Source organism: Syngnathus floridae, chromosome 22 (genome assembly GCF_059516105.1).
Source record: "Syngnathus floridae isolate MCC-2025c chromosome 22, RoL_Sflo_1.0, whole genome shotgun sequence".
In the NCBI taxonomy this organism is placed as follows: Eukaryota; Metazoa; Chordata; class Actinopteri; order Syngnathiformes; family Syngnathidae; genus Syngnathus; species Syngnathus floridae.
The window spans coordinates 6051502-6069384 of record NC_142434.1 but is presented as its reverse complement, the minus strand read 5'-3'; the positions used below and the strand labels follow the sequence as shown (position 1 = coordinate 6069384).

Sequence of the window (17883 nt, the reverse complement as noted above, 5' to 3'; positions counted from 1 at the left end):
GCATTTGTTCTATGTGAAGGGTGTGCTTATTTATAGACGAGACTGTCAACGGCTTAGCAACGGGGTCATACAAGGGCAGACAGGAGCTCGGCTGCAGATGGATGCGAGCGTCCGCATCCGTCCTTTTATAAGTGAATGCTGGGATGCCTCATACATTTGTGTAAGCAGATATCCAAAGGCTATTACTGGTGTGGCCTTGCTTGGGATGACAAAAGGTTGCGTGGACGAAAGCCAGACGAGCCATTCCGTTCATAGACGAGTAAATGTGTGTCATGTGTGGTGCTGTCCAAAGACAAAATGATATAGAGGTTATTCGGCTAAAAATAAAAAGCCCAGGTGTTCACCATCTGTCTGGGGCCTCACAGAATAGAAAATTAGGTGTGACCTTATACTGCAGAATTTTTTATGGTATTGTAACACTGAGTCAAGGAGGCAGCTCATTTTTTTTACCTCAATGATGTAAGATATAATAATTATTATTATATTATTTACATATTTACACTATTTATATATTATAATATAATAATTAAATAAATAGATAGCTAGATGAATAAATAAATAAATAAATAAATAAATAAATAAATAAATAAATAAATAAATAAATAAATAAATAAATATTCAACATGATACAGGCTGCCACTTAGCGCTGCTCGTGGTTGTCATGGTAGCACAAAGTCATATCGGTACACGTCGCTGGTGTTCTGGTATTTTGACAAAAAGACAAAAAAAATTTTTGAAATGTAAATGTGTGTCATCCACTTAGAAGGGTACATATAAAACATGATGAATGCCATTTCAAATGAGGAAAAAATATTTAATTATATATCTCCCCTTTAACCGGCCAATAAACAATACAAAACATACCGTCAAACATGAAAGCTAATTCCTACATTTTCCACATCAGGACCCCAACGTTGGAATCATCCTCACTGCGCAGCGCTGCCTGTGTCGAACATCTTTTTGCGGCCCTCCATACCCGACATGGCCTCCACGTTCTTACGCCAGTCGCCCACTTCGCTCGTGAGCACCTGGGCGAGGCAGAGAGTGAGCCGCGATGTAAGGCCGCAAGAGCACATGGGGGGGTCGAGGGGTCGTACCTTGTCAAGTTTGACATCCTCCTTCTTGACCGACTTGAGGTTGGCACGGAGATCCATGGAACCTTTGTGCTTGGATCCCAGTAGGGCTCTCATCATCTCGTCGGCAGACACCCTCACCTTCCTCAGGGCGGGCTTTTTGAATTTACCGCCGAGATCCTGCACCTTCAGTTTCAGCTCACGTATCTACACGATGTTATTGACAGGAAAAGTATATTTTTCTTTTTAAAAGTAGAACATGACTCTTGTCCATTTTGTTCATTGTAAATTACGATTACTCCCCAATCCCAAAAATATATACTATATTTTATTGCATATATTGTATGTGAATACAGAAACTTAAGTGGAATTTTTAATGTCGAAAGATACTGCAAAAATCTCACGTCAGTGTTGTGTTTGTTGACTTTGTATTCACAGTCGTATCTCTCCTCGTCCACCACATCCACCTTGGAGTGCAGGTCCTTGCACAGTTCCTGAGGAGGTGAAGGTATTTCAAGATGGTTCTAGAAATTACGGTCTCATCTGACAAACCTGCAGCTCGTCCAGCGACAACCCAGACAGTTGCAGAGGAGGCAGCTTCTCCTCCAGGTAGCGCACTTTCTCCTCTTCTCGTTCCTGCCTCTCGTTCTCCAGATCCTCGCAGGCTCTCGTCAGGAGGAGCATCTGATTGGACGAAAGGGGCATGTCAATCAAAAAATCCTGATGCTGTCTATGGTGAGTGACTCACCTTTAAGGAGAGCTTGCGGGAAGCCGTGATCTTTGACTTCGGCTGCAGCAAAAATATATTTTGTCAGTGTAATTTTATTTTTATACAAAAATTTAATAAAATACAGAAACCAATATACACAAGAAATAAATAGTAACAGAAAATATATTTTTTAATTAATTTGATGTATGAACGAAATGTAATTTGTATAATAATAATTATTAATTATTTAAATGAATGATTACTAAATATGCAAATATTAAAAACCATCAAATGAATGATATTAAAGCAGCATTGCAAAAATGCTCATAAAAAGTAATTTAACAAGTAAAAAATACACAAATAAACTGACAAAAAAATGAAAAGATGGTTATTTTTGTAGTTTCTTTCAGTTTGGAAAAAGATAAAATCTTGAAGTAAATATTTAAATTAAATGTTGGAAATAAAGTCAATAACTAAAAAATAACAAATCCAAATAATTTGGGCTGACTTCATGGTTCACGTTTAGCTAAAAAATACACACAATCCTGTCAAGAATAAATACAGAATAATCTTAATAATTACAATAAATTAAATTCATACAAAAGCTATTTTATGTCAAAAATGGGACAGTAGAATGGTCACATTCGTAGCCTTCTGATGGACATGCATGTAAACAAACAAAAAAAAACTTAAATGTTACAGTTTTTTCCCCTCAAAATTTTGATAGCATAGACCAAATGTAACACTTGTCAACCTTGAATTACTTGCTGTTACTTTTACTTCTCCCTAACCTCCGACAGCAGTGCATGTCATATATGGGTAAACCGCCAGTCGAGTGGCATGTGAAAAGATAAAAGTTATATTAATAGCTCACGTGGATGCTGATAACAACGGGGGGCAGATTAGCTCAAGCCGGTTATTTAGGCGTATGTTCGTAACAAGGACGGCGTGACCCCCTTTTTTCTTAACACGAAGGATTAGCGGTGTGTGAATCCTCACTCACCTTATCCCACTTGGCGTTGATCGCTGTTCTGCTCTGCATCTGCAAAAAAAAATATGATTAAGTATGAAGCAACCACACTTAGTTTGACTCTAAAGTGGAGTGGTGAACAAATGAGGGACTGAAGGGAGATTAAAAATATTAAATTGGTTTTAAATCGTGCATGTTTCATAAAGAAGTTAACAATAGCGCCGTTTCCTTCCATTTTTTTAATAAAAAAAAAGAGTGGACATCTTTTACGTATAGCATCAGTCACATATATTTATAAAGATATGTTTTTAAAAATTAGTTTCAGTCACACATATTTATAAATATATGTCATTACCTTTCCTGGAGTGTCTGAGTAGTGCTCTCGGAGTTGAAGGGTCTGCAACAATGGACCCCTTCGGACAATGGGCCCCTTTATATGAGCCAGCGAACAGGCGAGATAAAGTCTGGTCCACCAAGAATGCTGGCACGGCCCCAGGCCTGATATATGACCTACTCTGACATCGCCGTCGCAGGGGGGAAGAAAGCGGAAGAATAAGTCATGATGAGCCTCGGTTACTGCAACAAACATTGTTGACACATTTTTGCTTCTTGTTTATGCAAATGAGGCTGAAATAAAAAGGGGGTGATCAGCAAATACAAGGAGGATGATCTATCTATCTGTCCGTTTGTCAGTCCATCCATCCTGAGTGTTCTGTCATTGCTCTTCAGTGATCCTCAGCAGGTGGACGCGCTATTCCTGATGCAACCCAACTCCGCACACACAAACACACAAAAAGAGATGATGTCACAACCTTCTTCTCATTGTGGGCTATTGTTTTCATACCACGCTTGTTTTAAGGGCTACGAATTGACTTCAAAACGGACAAATATGTGAAATCAGTAAAACATGCTATTTGGTGTTTTGTTTTTAAACAGATAAATTGAAAATGTAACTCGTACAACAGATTGCTTGGAATGAATGGACGTTCAGAACGCTTCAAAGCTGCGGAGGTGTCAGTGCTCAAACTGGCCACCAGATAGCGGCAGAGCTATGAATTAAAATCTGCCGAGGAGTCCGTCAAGTTCGTGTATGTCACAAACGGAAGTAAACTACAGCTCCTTCACATTACACCGTGAGTCATCGTATTAATTGTTCAATTTCTCCACAACGCATAACTATAGTAGAACGATTGCACGGCAAAACGTCTACAACTACATGCATGTAACAATGGTTTTAAAGTTCTCTGTGAGCAAAATTGAGTTGATGTTAATATAATTATATTAAAATTAAAATTATTTTTAAAACGTCACTCGCACTGCTACTAGCGTGAAGATAAAACTGCTGTGAAAAGAAACAAAAAGAGAGACGTTGACGAAAAAAACGATATCAATATTTTTTACTCTGAAGGTTTCCTTTCCGTTTTTCGGTACCCCTTCATAGAGAACGGCTTTGTTTCGGGGGAGGGGGCGTCAACAGGAGGACAAAAAAGAGGGGGTCTGCACTCTGGGGGAGGTTCGGTCCAGTATCCCCGCAGAGGCCCCAGAAGAGTCCGCGAGACGAGTGAGGCAACCACGCCGGGAAGGAGCGCCTCCTTGGCGGGCGTGGATTTGGCGGGACACCCGCCGAGGGAGACGGCTGCACAGGCTCATCTGCAACGGTGCAGACGAATCCCGCAATTGGTTTTCGCGCTTCGCTGTTTGAGCGGAACGGCAGTCCCTCAAAACCGGTTCGGCAGGGCAAGCTTCATAGCACCCGTTCCGATCCGGCCGCCCTGACAGTCACACTCCGCCTTGCGTGTGTGCGGCATGAGACGGAGGCTCCGCTTCAGCACTCGGCTCTTATAAGGCGTCTGACATTTGGCGTGTGAGACGTACGAAGCGGGGAAGATGTTGATGCGGTGCTACCGGGCCAAACTGTCGGCGTGGGCCGCGGTGTGCTTGCTGGTGCTAGGCTGGTACTACGTGTTCCCCGTGTATCGGATGCCCCGGGACAAGGACATCGTGGAAGAGGTGCTGAGGCAGCAGGACCACCCGTGGAAGAGGAACCAGACTGGCATCGACCATTACAGGTACACACGCACACACACGTTCCTTCTGTGTTTACTTTAACACCTATTGTGTCAATAAATCTCATCACCTGAATCATCACAGTGATTTTCACACACCAATACAATCCCGTTCCAAAAGATGCCTATCACGACAGATTAGCCAATCATGTCTCCAGCATGGCAAAAAAGAAAAAGAAAAAGGTGTGTGCTGGTGGGGGGGTGGGGGATTGGGAATTGGAACACATCATCAGTTTCCACCCCGAAATATAATTTTAACAAAATTGTGCTTTTTGTGTATGTAATCCTACAAAATTCGTACGATAACAGGCATTACATGACAGTGTTATTTTGCACCCCAAAACCCTCAGTTACCACAAAATACATTCCAATTATAGTACAGTTTTGTATCAAATCCTACAAAATTCTCATCAAATGAGGCTAACTCAAGAGCAGAAGATATTAGTTTTCATTCCAGAAACTTTAACTATCCTTCAAGATACTTATATGTGCAGTCGACTCATTGTAGTGAAGCGCTTTAGTTTTTGACATTTTATAAGAGGCTTAACTCAAGAGCAGGCAATCTTAATTTGCATAAAACAAAATTTATTAGCCTGAAATTCATCCACTGCACTAGTTAGAGTGAATTACTTCCATTTTTGACAAAATTCCAGTAAATTCTTATGCTTAAGTAGATAGGCGAAAAAAACTTCAATTCACCACCAGGATATTTCACTTTTGTACTAATTATAGTCGATTACTTTTTGTACCAAAAACTACAAAAATTTATCATGATGGATAAAATCTGGTGGAATTTTTTATTTTTTGCAGTACTGCTTATACTTATGTACTGGTTACGTAAAAAAAAATAAAAAAATTCAATCAAGCCCCAACGATCAACCAATTATGTGTCAATCCCCTTTTTGGTATGTGAAAAAAGGTGGCACGCACGCAGACATTTTTGAGGGAGGTGGCTGAAGCCCAAAAACGGGCACCAATTGCCAAAATTATTCACACAATCAAGAAAGACTCTAGTAGGTAGATTTAACTTGTTTATTAATTTCTGTTAAAGTTGATGACAGTCCATAAATCTTTACAAAGCAGGTGAAAAGAAGCCACAGTGGATATAAAAAGTGTTCTCCAAAGAGCTTAATCAAATAATTGCCTGATACTATAAAAAAAAAACTATGAGGGCAATTGAATGGGGGAAAAACAATGATGAAAAGTTATTTTAAATCATTTTCCATTTTTTTCAGTTAAAAGCTTTAAAAGTCATTAAAGTTAGAATTATAATTATTCCTTCATTTTCCAATTAATTTATTCTTAATTTGAAAAGAAAAATGTACAATTCCTTTCATCAACATGAGATGCTCATGCCATCTTGTAGCAGGTGTAGCCTTCTTTTTAACTTTACATAAGCAACCATATTTGTGTTTGGTTAACATACTTGCCCACTTATATGCTAATTAACAATAGTGTTAAATTTTTGAAAAACTATATTATTGTATTTGATTAAATTTGCTAATACCTGCAGAAATTCTTTAACATGACAAACATTTCATTTTGAGGTCTGTCCACTCAAGTGAGCCCGTTTTAATATGCCCCTCCCAGGAAGCTGCTGAGTGACTGCTGCGACCCGCAGCGTCTATTTGCGCTGACCAAGGAGAACGCACCGGTGGGCAAGGTGCTGTGGTATGACGGCGAGTTTTACCACTCGCACACGGTCAACAACGAGACCCACTCGCTGTTTGTGCAGGTGAGCAAAGAAGAAGCAAGGGCCTGTTTTTGTTTTCCGTGCACTCAGCGCAATATGACGCTACTGTGGGTTTTATGATATGGATCATGGGGGTGGATAGGGGAGGGGGGGGAGAGTTGGTTGCGGTCAATAATATGAGATGAGATTCCCTCCACTTACCCGCTTATGTCTTTGCATAAAGTACACAATGGGAAAAAAAGGGCCTATTGAGTGTGTATATTTATTTTTTTCAAAAACAAATTGGGCTCTCTTGTTTTGAATGTATTTTGGGCTCGCTCTAATAATTCAGACGATCACCGAGGCCTCAGAGCGCCGCATTAATATCCGGCTTGAGGGGAAGGGGGGGGGGGGATGGAGCGGTGTGATGAATATTTGACCCTAATTTGCAGACGCGAGCTGTGCATGCTCATTCATGAAGGGGGAGGTGAATAGAAATAGACATAATAGAAGCAGAACGGCTGTGCTAAACCTTCGAGAGGTGAGGCCGGGGGCTCATTGAAAGGCTTTTAGTGGCAAATTGTACAATGAAATTGCAGTATTTTGAGTTCTAATGGAATTATTTTCCATAAAAATGTTCAGCACTTCACCTTTCCCATTGCAAAGGCTATGCAAATTATTTATTTATTTACTTGGTGGTCATGGTGTTAGTATTCTAATTCAATTTATTAGCATTAAATCACTTTATTAGCATAACTGACAGCTATCGCCGGTGCTCATAAATTTAGGTTAGCTGCGAAGCTACTCAATTCAGATTGTGACTACTGGGTGTCACCACAAAAACTTGAATGGAATGTACTATGTGTTCAGTTTGGAATGTGGCCGAATAAATTAGAACTTCCTGCGTGTTTCCCTCAAAACACACTGCCCCCTGTTGTTTTGGAGTGTCAATTACAAACAATTGCAGCTTCCCACCATATAAGAATCATTTTTAAAAAATCACGAGTCTCTCTGTAGTGAGCGCTATGAGGAATATCACATTTCACGGAGCAATAAATGCCTCATTTGCATAACTCCTGGTTCTTCGTTACATGATTCTGTGCGTTTACCGCGTGACTCTCCGACGTGCGTCTATTTTTAGCGCCTAATTTACAGGCCTGTTTAGCTACATTGGATGCACACTCACACTGTCGCCCCTCTCTCAAAAGAGCCGCGATTTAATGCTGGCAGCACAGACGAGCTTTCATGCTAAGCTCCTTTATTGTATTTGGGCATTAGCTAAGGAAAGTAGACATTGAGACTACAGTCGTTTGGTCACACAGAGAATATGCAGTACATGTTTCAGGTAGTACATTTGTGACTGAGGCTTTCCTTGCCCAGAGGAGAAAGACTTTCAGTACCTTTAAAAATAAAAAAAAAAGCAATAGAGCAGATTTAATTCTTTGATTTGTTAGCCTTATGCTAAGATGCTAAGCTATAAAGGAGTGCTGTCCTCTTTTTCACATGTCAATGTAAATTAAATGACAAAAATCAGTCTTCAATAAAAATAAAAAAAATCTCACATCTGGTAATTTTCCAACAACAGATCCCCTGTCTCCAATCTTTTTATAACATATTTTTTTGTGAGTGAAACCAGATGAGGAGTGTGCACTTGTGAGTGTTATTAGAAGCCAGACATGTTTCCGGAGGGATTTTCTGCACGGTACATTGCAATGAGATGACGAGCTGAATCATTCCTGCTTTATTTATTTTAGCACTGAGTAATTTACAATTCAATAAAGGACAAATACAGATATTATATCATATTTTTTTGTTTTTTACATTCATGCAGGCCAACCCCCTCCCACTCCCCCTCAAGAAGTGCGCAGTGGTGGGCAATGGCGGCATCCTCCGGCACAGCCAATGCGGCCGCGACATTGACCAGGCCGACTTTGTCATGAGGTGACGTCCACCGACATCTGTCTCCCGAGCCGTTCCAACTTGGCTTTGGAGAAACTCCGGTTTGACTCACTGCTGCGCTAATTTGAATGAACGTAGCATCATGGTGGTTACTTTGCATAGCTATGCAAAACTTTGCCCTGTCCCAATTAAACCAACCTCATTACAATTTGGTGGATAGATATTGGTGGATCTATATAAAAGTGATTTTAACTCATATATTTCTAATTTTCCTGGTTGAAATATACAAGGCAAGTCATGCTTTTTATGTATGCTGATTAGATTGTTACTTTCGATGTTTCAATGTAAGACAAAAGAAACCCCTGACCCAACAAGTCGTGCAAGTTTGACAGTTATTTGCACGACTCACCCAAACCAGCCGTGGCGCTTGTTAAACTGCCAATTATACAAATGATGATCTCATACAGCACAAGGAAATGGATTCCAATCATTATATTTTTTTTCTGTGCGTTGCAGGTGTAACCTCCCGCCACTCTCCAAGGAATACGTGGAGGACGTGGGCACCAAAACGCACTTGGTGACCGCCAACCCCAGCATCATTGAGAAGAGGTGAGCGCACGCTTGCCGTCAACAAAAAAAATTGTCATGACGGATTATTGATTAGGAAAAAATAGCAGTTTTGGCGACATAGTGTGCATGCTGTGGCCACTAGGGAGCAGTTTAATACAAACAGGCAAATAAGAGTTTTACAACTAGGTGACTCCGTAAACTGCAGTAAAATTTGTTTTCTTTGCAGAGGATAAAGAATATATGTGCGAAACTAGTTACAAGTAGAATTGATCACGCAATAGAAGTTATGTAGACTGTGCAGGTGTACCTAATGAAATGTCCCCTCAGATTCCAGAACCTGATGTGGTCCCGCAAGGCCTTTGTGGACAGCATGAAAGCGTATGGTACCAGTTTCGTCTACATGCCGGCTTTCTCCATGCGTCCCGGCACCGACCCATCTCTGCGTGCCACCTACGCACTGGCCGACTCATCATCCGACCTCACAATGCTTTTCGCCAACCCCGCCTTCCTGCGCAACGTGGGTCAGTTCTGGAAGGCCCGCAGTGTGCACGCCCGGCGCCTGTCTACGGGTCTCTTCATGGTCACCTTGGCGCTGGGCCTGTGCGACGAAGTGAGCGTCTACGGTTTCTGGCCCTTCTCCACGGACCTGGCCGAGCGGCCCATCAGCCACCACTACTACGACGACATGCAGCCCTACCGCTGGTTCCACGCTATGTCCGAGGAGTTCGTGCAGCTGTGGGAGCTGCACAAGAGCGGGACGCTCCGTGTTAATCTGGGACACTGCGGTTAGGTGGCCGCAGTCCCGGCGTCAAATATTCATGCCGCCTTCTCGGGACCGGCGAGGACGGGGGTGTTGTTACTACTTGACAAATGGGGCCGATGCGGCTGTTAAAGAACTCCCAGTTGTCCAGCAGAAGTTAGGGGGGAGGCGCTCCGGAAATTGTGAATTCCCCGGATGACTATTGACGTGAGGAGGATGGGTGGAAAGATTTTTCCTGCTTGGCAGCACGATGGCCTTTGGAAAGACCTTTGAGCATCTTTTCAACACTAACTAGTGCATTGAATTGCCCCATGTACTATGTGCTTTGTTTTGATGACTAAGACTTGGGCCCAACCGATTAATCGCCCGGCAGATTTTATCAATCCACATCATCTCTTTCAATTCTTATTTTTTTGCACATTAAACTATTCCAACACACAAAAAAAACTAAGGACATTAAAACATTCCCTCTCGGAGGCAAAAAAACCCCAGCGGATTTTCGCCGATTTTTCTCTCTCGTGAAGTTAAAAACGAAAGGACATTTTTTGCTTGTGGATAATGTTTAATATTAAGCAATCAAAAAAAATAAGTTAAACCATTCATTATAATTGTTTTTAGTTTATCAATCAATTAATCAGTTGTCGGAATTTTATCCTGCCGAATATTAGTATCGGCAGATTCTTATTTTTTCCATGACATTTGCGGACTTGTAGATTGGACATTAATATTACGTTGTTCTGAATTTTTAAAATTGTTTTTAATCTTTTCACTAGTAAGGACAACATACTCATACATGGACCATTTATTGCACTAGTAGGATATCAAATAAATGCCCAAACGGCTTTCCACAGTGGTGTAAAATTGATTCGTGTGTCTGCCTCACAGTTTTGAGGTTCTGAGGTCGAATCCCTTCTTCTCCCTGGTGCTTGCGTGGGGTTTTTCGCTCCCACATTCCAAAAATGTGCATGTTAGGTCCATTGAAGACTTGAAATTGTCTGTTTAGGTGTGAATGAGTGTGCTTGTTTGTCTCTATGCGGCCTATGATTGGTTGGCAATTCCAGTCCAAAAGTCAGCTAGAATAGGCCACAGCTGACCCACCACCCCACAAGTGGTTGAATTGATGGATTCTCCCTGCATTTTTTGTTTGTTTTTGTCTAGATGCCATATTACTTGGCTTTTTGGGCCCATTTGCCAAAAAAGGAGAAAAACTTGCTGTTGTTTTTGCTCAGGATCCTCGAGGAAGCATCAGTTCCACGCTCACAATGACTTTTTTGCGACAAGCACAAAGTTTCTTTTCTGTAAGTAGCGCTGTTGCTATTTCATGTTCAATTGATGCTTTTTTTTTTTTTTACAAATGTGATTTTGTGCACGTGCACAAAGGCCAAATAACGGTTTCAGAGCGGCTTGTGGACAGAAGAGTGCGCTTGATAAATCTGCTGATTTGTTTGTTTTGTGCAAGAATGTGCCATTTCTCATATGTTCATTATTATTTTGGTCAAGATGAAGGTTGAGTGCCTTTTTTTAATTCAATGTGAATGGATCATTCCATTTATGGGTGCCATTGATCAGCCTGATGACATGATCTCTGTTAATTTATTGAATTGAACAAAATGTAAAGGTGTAAAGGTGTGTGCTCGTGAATGACACTCATGTGACTTTGCTGTGGTGGTTAATGAAACTGTTTTTTTTTTTGTTTTTTTTAATATGTGTCCATTCCATCCTATTTGTTACTTAGAGGCTGCGGACTGTTGGGAATTGAAGCACATTGTGATGTTATTTGCCGCTTCAGATTTAGATTAAAGCTTCATTTTGTAGCTGATGTCCGCCACTGACTGCTGCTTCTTGTCTCATGACCTCTCTCGTTATCTAGCATACACGCGTCCGCATGGGGAAAAGAAATTCAACCAGTTAATGGTCAAATTCCATTAATTATTTAGAAAGTATAATACGTGTGTGTAGCTATATAAACTAGCTAGCTAGCTAGGTAAATTTGCTAGCTAGCTAGCTAGGTAAATTAGCTAGCGGGGTTTCCTGCAAGGGCATTGGTAGTTCATGCAAAATCAGGGAAGCACAAACATATAAAACCTTGCACGGAAGTCCTCTATCTAAATCATTTGATATAAGAATTTGATATTTGTAAATTCAAATAAAACCAAAATGCTGAAAACGGTTCCTTATGAAGTCGTTCATGAACCGCTCTGCAAAACAGTGCTCGTTTCCCCGATGCTCTGAGGTTTTACTGAAGTTTCCTGCCTGCTGCTTCAGGAAACTCACTTAAGACAGCAAACTGAAAGAACAGTCAATGAATAAATTTTAAGATTTCCTGCTAATTATGACAAACAAAATTATGACAAATTATGTATTTGTAGCAGTCTTATGGTGGTAGGCAAGGTGCATCTTGTACTGGTTGGAATCGAACCCGCACCCTCTGAACTGAGATGCTGATGTGCCATCACTCAATAATGCATGCAGAATTACAGTGCCTTGCAAATGTATAAGCTTTTGACCTTTTGCTTAGGCTTCAACCATAAAAATAGAATCAAAATAAAGAAGACTCAACATTAATAGGACACAATAATAGAGGTTGTTTACAGCCCTGCGCTTTAATTAAAAAGCCACACTACAATCAATACACTCTTAATTATGCCTCCCAATGGAATGAAGCTGTATGTAGCACATAACAGGAAATCAGCAAAGTGCTTTGTGGTTTCACGGAAACTCATCTTATGAGTAAACGTGCTGTTTTAGTTTGACTGGTGTGGTCTTGATTAAATCTCGGCACAGTTCAAGTTTCTTCTGCAGTGCGGCGGCTTGTTGGGGGGGGGGGGGGGGGGGGGGGAGTAAATGGCACCACGCCCAAGGGCATTGCCCCAAAAAGACGTCACTCAGTCAGCCAATAGCTCCAATTGATGCATCACTTCATGTGATAAGATGCTGTGAGGGCGTTGACGTCGACGGGACCTTGTCACATGACGTTTGACATCGGGGGAGATATCGGATGATGTCATTTCTGCATGTACCAACCCAGTACGTGCGGAATTCCTCTTGTCTGGTGTCCCTTTCGTTTCACTGCTGCGTGTGGTAGATCCTCAAATTCTGCCTGGCAACAAGTTTTTTTTTTTATATATGGTGCATGGATATCTCAGGGGGTCTGCAAAACAAAATTTTATTTTATTTTTTACAAGCTCCAAAAATTCCTCCAAAAATGCTGATGAAGCTCTTTATGTGGTCCCTAAGAGTGGGAAATAAATACCCAGAAAAATTGGAAAATACCAAAAAGTCAATAATATGGCCTGGCACCTGGGAAGTCCAAACACTTCAGTGCCCCCAAGCAACCGCTTTTAGGTCCGTCAGTGGACTGGACAATAATAATAATATTAACAATATTATGAATAATATTAATAATGTTAATGATATTAATCATAGTAATAATATTAATAATATTAATGTTCCATCCTTGCAGTAGGATACATTGTGGGATAGAACAAGCAGATGAATTATGCAGATTTTGTGTTTGTGAATGAGACAGTGTGCAGCAGGAAGCTTCGGATTCAGCAAATATCAAAACCAAAAGAAACATCCGTAGAGCTGACTCAGACTAGAATTGCACAATCGGTTCTGGGATTTTAAATTGGCAGAAATCTACTACCTGCGTGAACGTGTATGTGTGTGTATTATGCAACAACGCCCATTTTGACCCTGAGTCTAACAGGTTTAATGTTTAATGAGCTCTATAAATATCTTGAAGAACTGGTATGCACGCATTCACACACACGCACGCACACACACGCACACACACACACACACACACACACTTTACCGACCTAATGATGAAGGCAGAGAGAACTAAGGATGGCAAGTCGTCAAACTTCCTTATCAAGCTCAGCCCACACAAAATGATAAAAACTTTAATCATTTTGCAATTTGGTTTTGTTCACTGATGTATAAAGTTCCAATTTTATTTAGAACACGTTTGTCTTTAAAGGACCTTCAGAGATGGCCCTAAAATAAAAGCTTAAAAACAAAATGGCAGTCAGGTTTGGCTTCTTAGACTCTTACACACCAAAAAAATGTGTGGGTCTACTCGTGATAAATCTACAAAAATTTATGTTGATAACAGAAATCGGCTAGTGGGGCTGAATTTTCCCCCCCAAAAAATGGCAGCCTATGTGTTTTGAGGCCTATTTTTTAAAAGAATTTTGTGGGTCATCTCATCAGAGACATACTAAATTCACATTGCTGATGGAAACCAGTTTCAGAGGCTGTTTTTTTTTTTTTTTTTTAAATCCAAGAGCTACTACTGGGACAATTTTCAGGCTCTCATGGCTCTTTATATTCTAATTCTTAGCCTGCGTAACTCATGACTGTGCTCATGCATCAATTAGCACCGAGTCAGACAGGTCAAATGTAACATGCGACCCTTCCTTATCGTGTTTACATGCAAGGATCCTGTTCACCTTTCGAGCCAGATGGCATTACAGAGTGTCAAAACAGATTTTGCCGAGTCTGGAATAGAAGTGGGAATCTAATTTTCCTCCTCTAAAAGAACTGGAGGACTTGCTGTCCCCCCCTCCCATTTCCTCTCAGAACACGCTTGACTCCTTCATCCCATCTGGGACAAACACAAAATTATTGATATTTTTAACAAAGGATGTCTGAAACTATGATCAAGGTTTGTGCCTTTTTAACGAACCTGCTCGGGTCATCTATCCATGCTAAGATCCTTTTTTGGAAAGCACCCAAGAGGCATTCCGGTGGCCCCTCAAGCCTTCTATTTCTCCTCCTACTGTTGGCTGTGTGGTAAATTATGAATTTGTTGGAAGGGGGAGGAGGGGGAAATGGCACAGTCACTCAGATACAAGCCTTCCTCTGTATTTTTGCTCCAGTGGAAAAAAATGACTTATTTCATATGAGAGTATGTGTCTTAGTGTCGAGTGGTTAATTTTAAATGTAATAAGAAGATTGACTTCTAAAAACATTCCTTTGTGTGTTAATCTTTCTCCTGTGAGTCTTCACCCCCTGCACTAGGAAGGTGTAGGGGGTGGGCATAGAGCATTGGTCACCAAACTACGGCCCGCGGGCCGGATACGGCCCGCCAGCACATTTGGCCCGGTCCTCTGAACAATACCAGAGACGCTGATTTTTTTTCCTATTTGGCCTCCAGAAAAAAAACAAATATAATCATGATAAAATCTACTGGGATAAAATCCATCTTTACAACCATACTGGTAGTGAAATGTATTGTGCTGTGTCGGTGCTGTATCACTTAGTTCAGTTTTTCAACCTGCTTCCTTTGTGGTTTTCACAGGGAAGTTGATGAGAGAGAGCTGCAAACAGCGGTGTATACAAGCCTACTGGAACCTACAAAAGAATTATAAGGAAGGAACACAAGAACTTTAAGAGACTGCTCATATGTGTCAGAGATTCTGCTCTGACAACTGAGCTGAACTTTTATCTGTTAATGGGGTTTGAACACCGGCTCAGTGGCCTAGAGTGTCCACCCTGAGACTGGAAGGACTATAAAAATGGGACCCATTGCCTCCCTGCTTGGCACTCAGCATTAAGGGTTGGAATTGGGGGTTTAGATCACCAAATGATTCCCGAGCGCGGCACCGCTGCTGCTCACTGCTCCCCTCTCCCCCAGGGGATGGATCAAAATCACATGGGGATGGGTTAAATGCAGAGGACAAATTTCACCACACCCAGATGTGTGTGTGGCGATGATCATTGGGACTTTAACTTGGGACTTTAACTTTAAGATTGTGCATGGCACAACAGAAAGTTAATGTTCCATGGCTTTTTTTTTCTATGAAGAACCCAGAGAGAGTTATTTAGTTATTATTTATTTCATAAATAGTGTTATTTATTTCCTGTTTTTTTCTGTGAAGAACTCAGAGAGGGTTATTTAGTTATTATTTATTTCATTGATAGTGTTATTATTTATTTCCTGACTTTTTTTCTGTAAAGAACCTGGAAAGGGTTATTTGGTTATGTGTGGCTTTCTGGAAAAGAATACATTTTTTAAGCCCCCCCCCCGATCGTCACACTTTTTCTGTTACAAACTGACACCGGCCCCCCATCAGAGAAGGGAAAACTTATGTGGCCCTGACAGGAAAAAGTTTGGGGACCCCTGGCATAGAGTAATAATAGGCCCAGGGGGGGGGGGGCATGGGGTGGAAGGTAATCAGATGACGTTGGGGAAAACGGGCGCACTTGAATGTCTCGTGGGCCTTTTTACAGGATGCTACTTTTGCTAACGTAGCACATTGGCGCTAGCATTTCTACTACCACCCAAAAAGATGCTGGCAGCTGCTCTATGGACACTCCCAGTTTGGGTTTGCAATTAAACTGGGCATAACAGAAAGAGAAATACACTTTGTGCATTTAAAACAAACACATAGTGTAGACTTTCAGTCTGCTAGCTTAATGCTAAATAGCATTGAATGTTGCTTTAAGTAAGAGATTCAATTCAAATGATGCACACATACCCACAATATAACAGTATTTAGTCATCTATTCTTTATCATCTGCAAAGCGTAACTAATAATAGCATCACACTGATAAGCTAAGAGGAATTGAGTTGTCCACTCCATTTGGTCTTTTAGCATGACTTTACCTCTAATCATGAACTTGGGACGCACGGAGCCTTTGGCAGGGCATTCAGACCATCACGGACTACAAGCCCGCGCCGCGGAGCTGTGAGGGCGACGTCCGTCTGCTGAACGATCTTAACCGCTTCTTTGCTCGCTTCGACGCCCAGAACAGCACTTGCCCGCTGAAGACCACTCCCCCCCCCCCCCCCCCCCCCCCCCCCCCACATGAGCAGCCCCTGTGCCTCTCTGCCGACGGAGTGAGGAGGGCGCTTGCCGCTATTGACGCCCGTTAGGCGGCGGGCCCTGACAACATCCCGGGTCGTGCGCTGAAGGACTGCGCTGGCGAGCTGTCGGGTGTCTTCACGGCCATCTTTAACGTTTCCCTGCAGCAGGCCATCGCCCCTTCGTGTTTCAACGCTGCCACCATCGTTCCTGTGCCGAAGAAACCTGCACTGTCCTGCTTCAATGAGTACCGCCCCGTGGCCCTGACGCCCATCATCATGAAGTGCTTTGAGCGGCTTGTCATGGAGCACATCAAATCCATTCTCCCCCCCCACCATTGACCCTTTCCAGTTTGCGTACCGTGCTAAACGGTCCTCTGAGGATGCCATCTGCTCCGCCCTCCACTCGGCCCTCACCCACCTGGAGAGAAAGGACTCATATGTGAGGTTGCTGTTGTGGACTTCAGCTCTGCCTTCAACACCATTGTGCTGCAGCGACTCATCTGCAAACTCGACGAGCTGGGCCTCAGTACCTCCCTCTGCAACTGGCTACTGGACTTCCTCTGTCAGAGGCCTCAGGTGGTGCGTGTTGGCGACAAAATCTCCGCCAGCATCACGCTGAGCACGGGGGCCCCCCAGGGCTGCGTGCTCAGTCCACTGCTCTTCACCCTGCTGACGCATGACTGCACTGCGACCTACAGCGACAACCGCATAGTGAAGTTTGCTGATGACACGACTCTGGTGGGTCACATCACGGGGGGCGACGAGACTCGGTACAGGTCGGAGGTTGACCTTCTGACCACGTGGTGGAGGGACAACAACCTCCTGCTGAACGTCAACAAGACCAAGGAAATCGTTGTTGACTTCCGGAAGGGTCAAGCTAAACACCAGCTGCGGATCATCGACGGTGCTGTGGTGGAGAGGGTGAGCAGCACCAAGTTCCTGGGGGTGCACATCAGTGAGGACCTCTCCTGGTCGGCAAACACCCCGTCACTGGCAAAGAAAGCTCAGCGCCGCCTGTACTTCCCGTGGAAATTCAGGCGTGCTTGTGCTCCTCAGGCAGTCCTGTCTACATTCTACCGTGGCACTATTGAGAGCGTCCTCTCCAGTTGCATCGCTGTCTGGGGTGGTAGCTGCACTGACCAGAACTTGAAGGCCCTGCAGCCCATAGTGAATAGGGCTGGTAAGATTAATGGTGCTTCGCTCCCCTCCCTGAAGGACATTTACACCTCCCATCTCACCCGCAAGGCAACCGCGATTGTGAGTGATGTGAGTCACCCAGCTCACTCTTTGTTTAAACTTCTGCCCTCTGGGAAGAGGTACAGGAGCCTGCGCTCCCGCACCAACAGC

At 42.6% G+C, this 17883-nt stretch overlaps 2 protein-coding genes and 1 long non-coding RNA gene across 3 annotated transcripts; 1 reads left to right on the top strand and 2 right to left on the bottom strand.

Annotated features, from left to right (window-relative positions):
* Positions 1 to 793: 793 nt before the first annotated feature.
* On the bottom strand, positions 794 to 3509 carry LOC148379454 (troponin I, slow skeletal muscle-like). Its single transcript, XM_088366598.1, has 7 exons — positions 3108 to 3509; positions 2786 to 2824; positions 1822 to 1863; positions 1626 to 1757; positions 1478 to 1567; positions 1098 to 1280; positions 794 to 1028 (listed from the first exon to the last, which is right to left on the bottom strand). Exons 1-7 carry the CDS (start codon positions 3339 to 3341, stop codon positions 927 to 929), a joined length of 822 nt encoding a protein of 273 aa, XP_088222724.1. The 5' UTR covers positions 3342 to 3509; the 3' UTR covers positions 794 to 926.
* Positions 3510 to 4200: 691 nt separating this feature from the next.
* st8sia1 (ST8 alpha-N-acetyl-neuraminide alpha-2,8-sialyltransferase 1) lies at positions 4201 to 11538 on the top strand. Its single transcript, XM_088367554.1, has 5 exons — positions 4201 to 4821; positions 6409 to 6553; positions 8322 to 8431; positions 8906 to 8998; positions 9287 to 11538. Exons 1-5 carry the CDS (start codon positions 4640 to 4642, stop codon positions 9747 to 9749), a joined length of 993 nt encoding a protein of 330 aa, XP_088223680.1. The 5' UTR covers positions 4201 to 4639; the 3' UTR covers positions 9750 to 11538.
* A 759-nt stretch (positions 11539 to 12297) lies between these two features.
* LOC148379452 (uncharacterized) lies at positions 12298 to 16515 on the bottom strand. Its single transcript, XR_015855384.1, has 2 exons — positions 16336 to 16515; positions 12298 to 12870 (listed from the first exon to the last, which is right to left on the bottom strand). It is a non-coding gene; the product is annotated as an uncharacterized LOC148379452 (long non-coding RNA).
* Positions 16516 to 17883: the final 1368 nt, after the last annotated feature.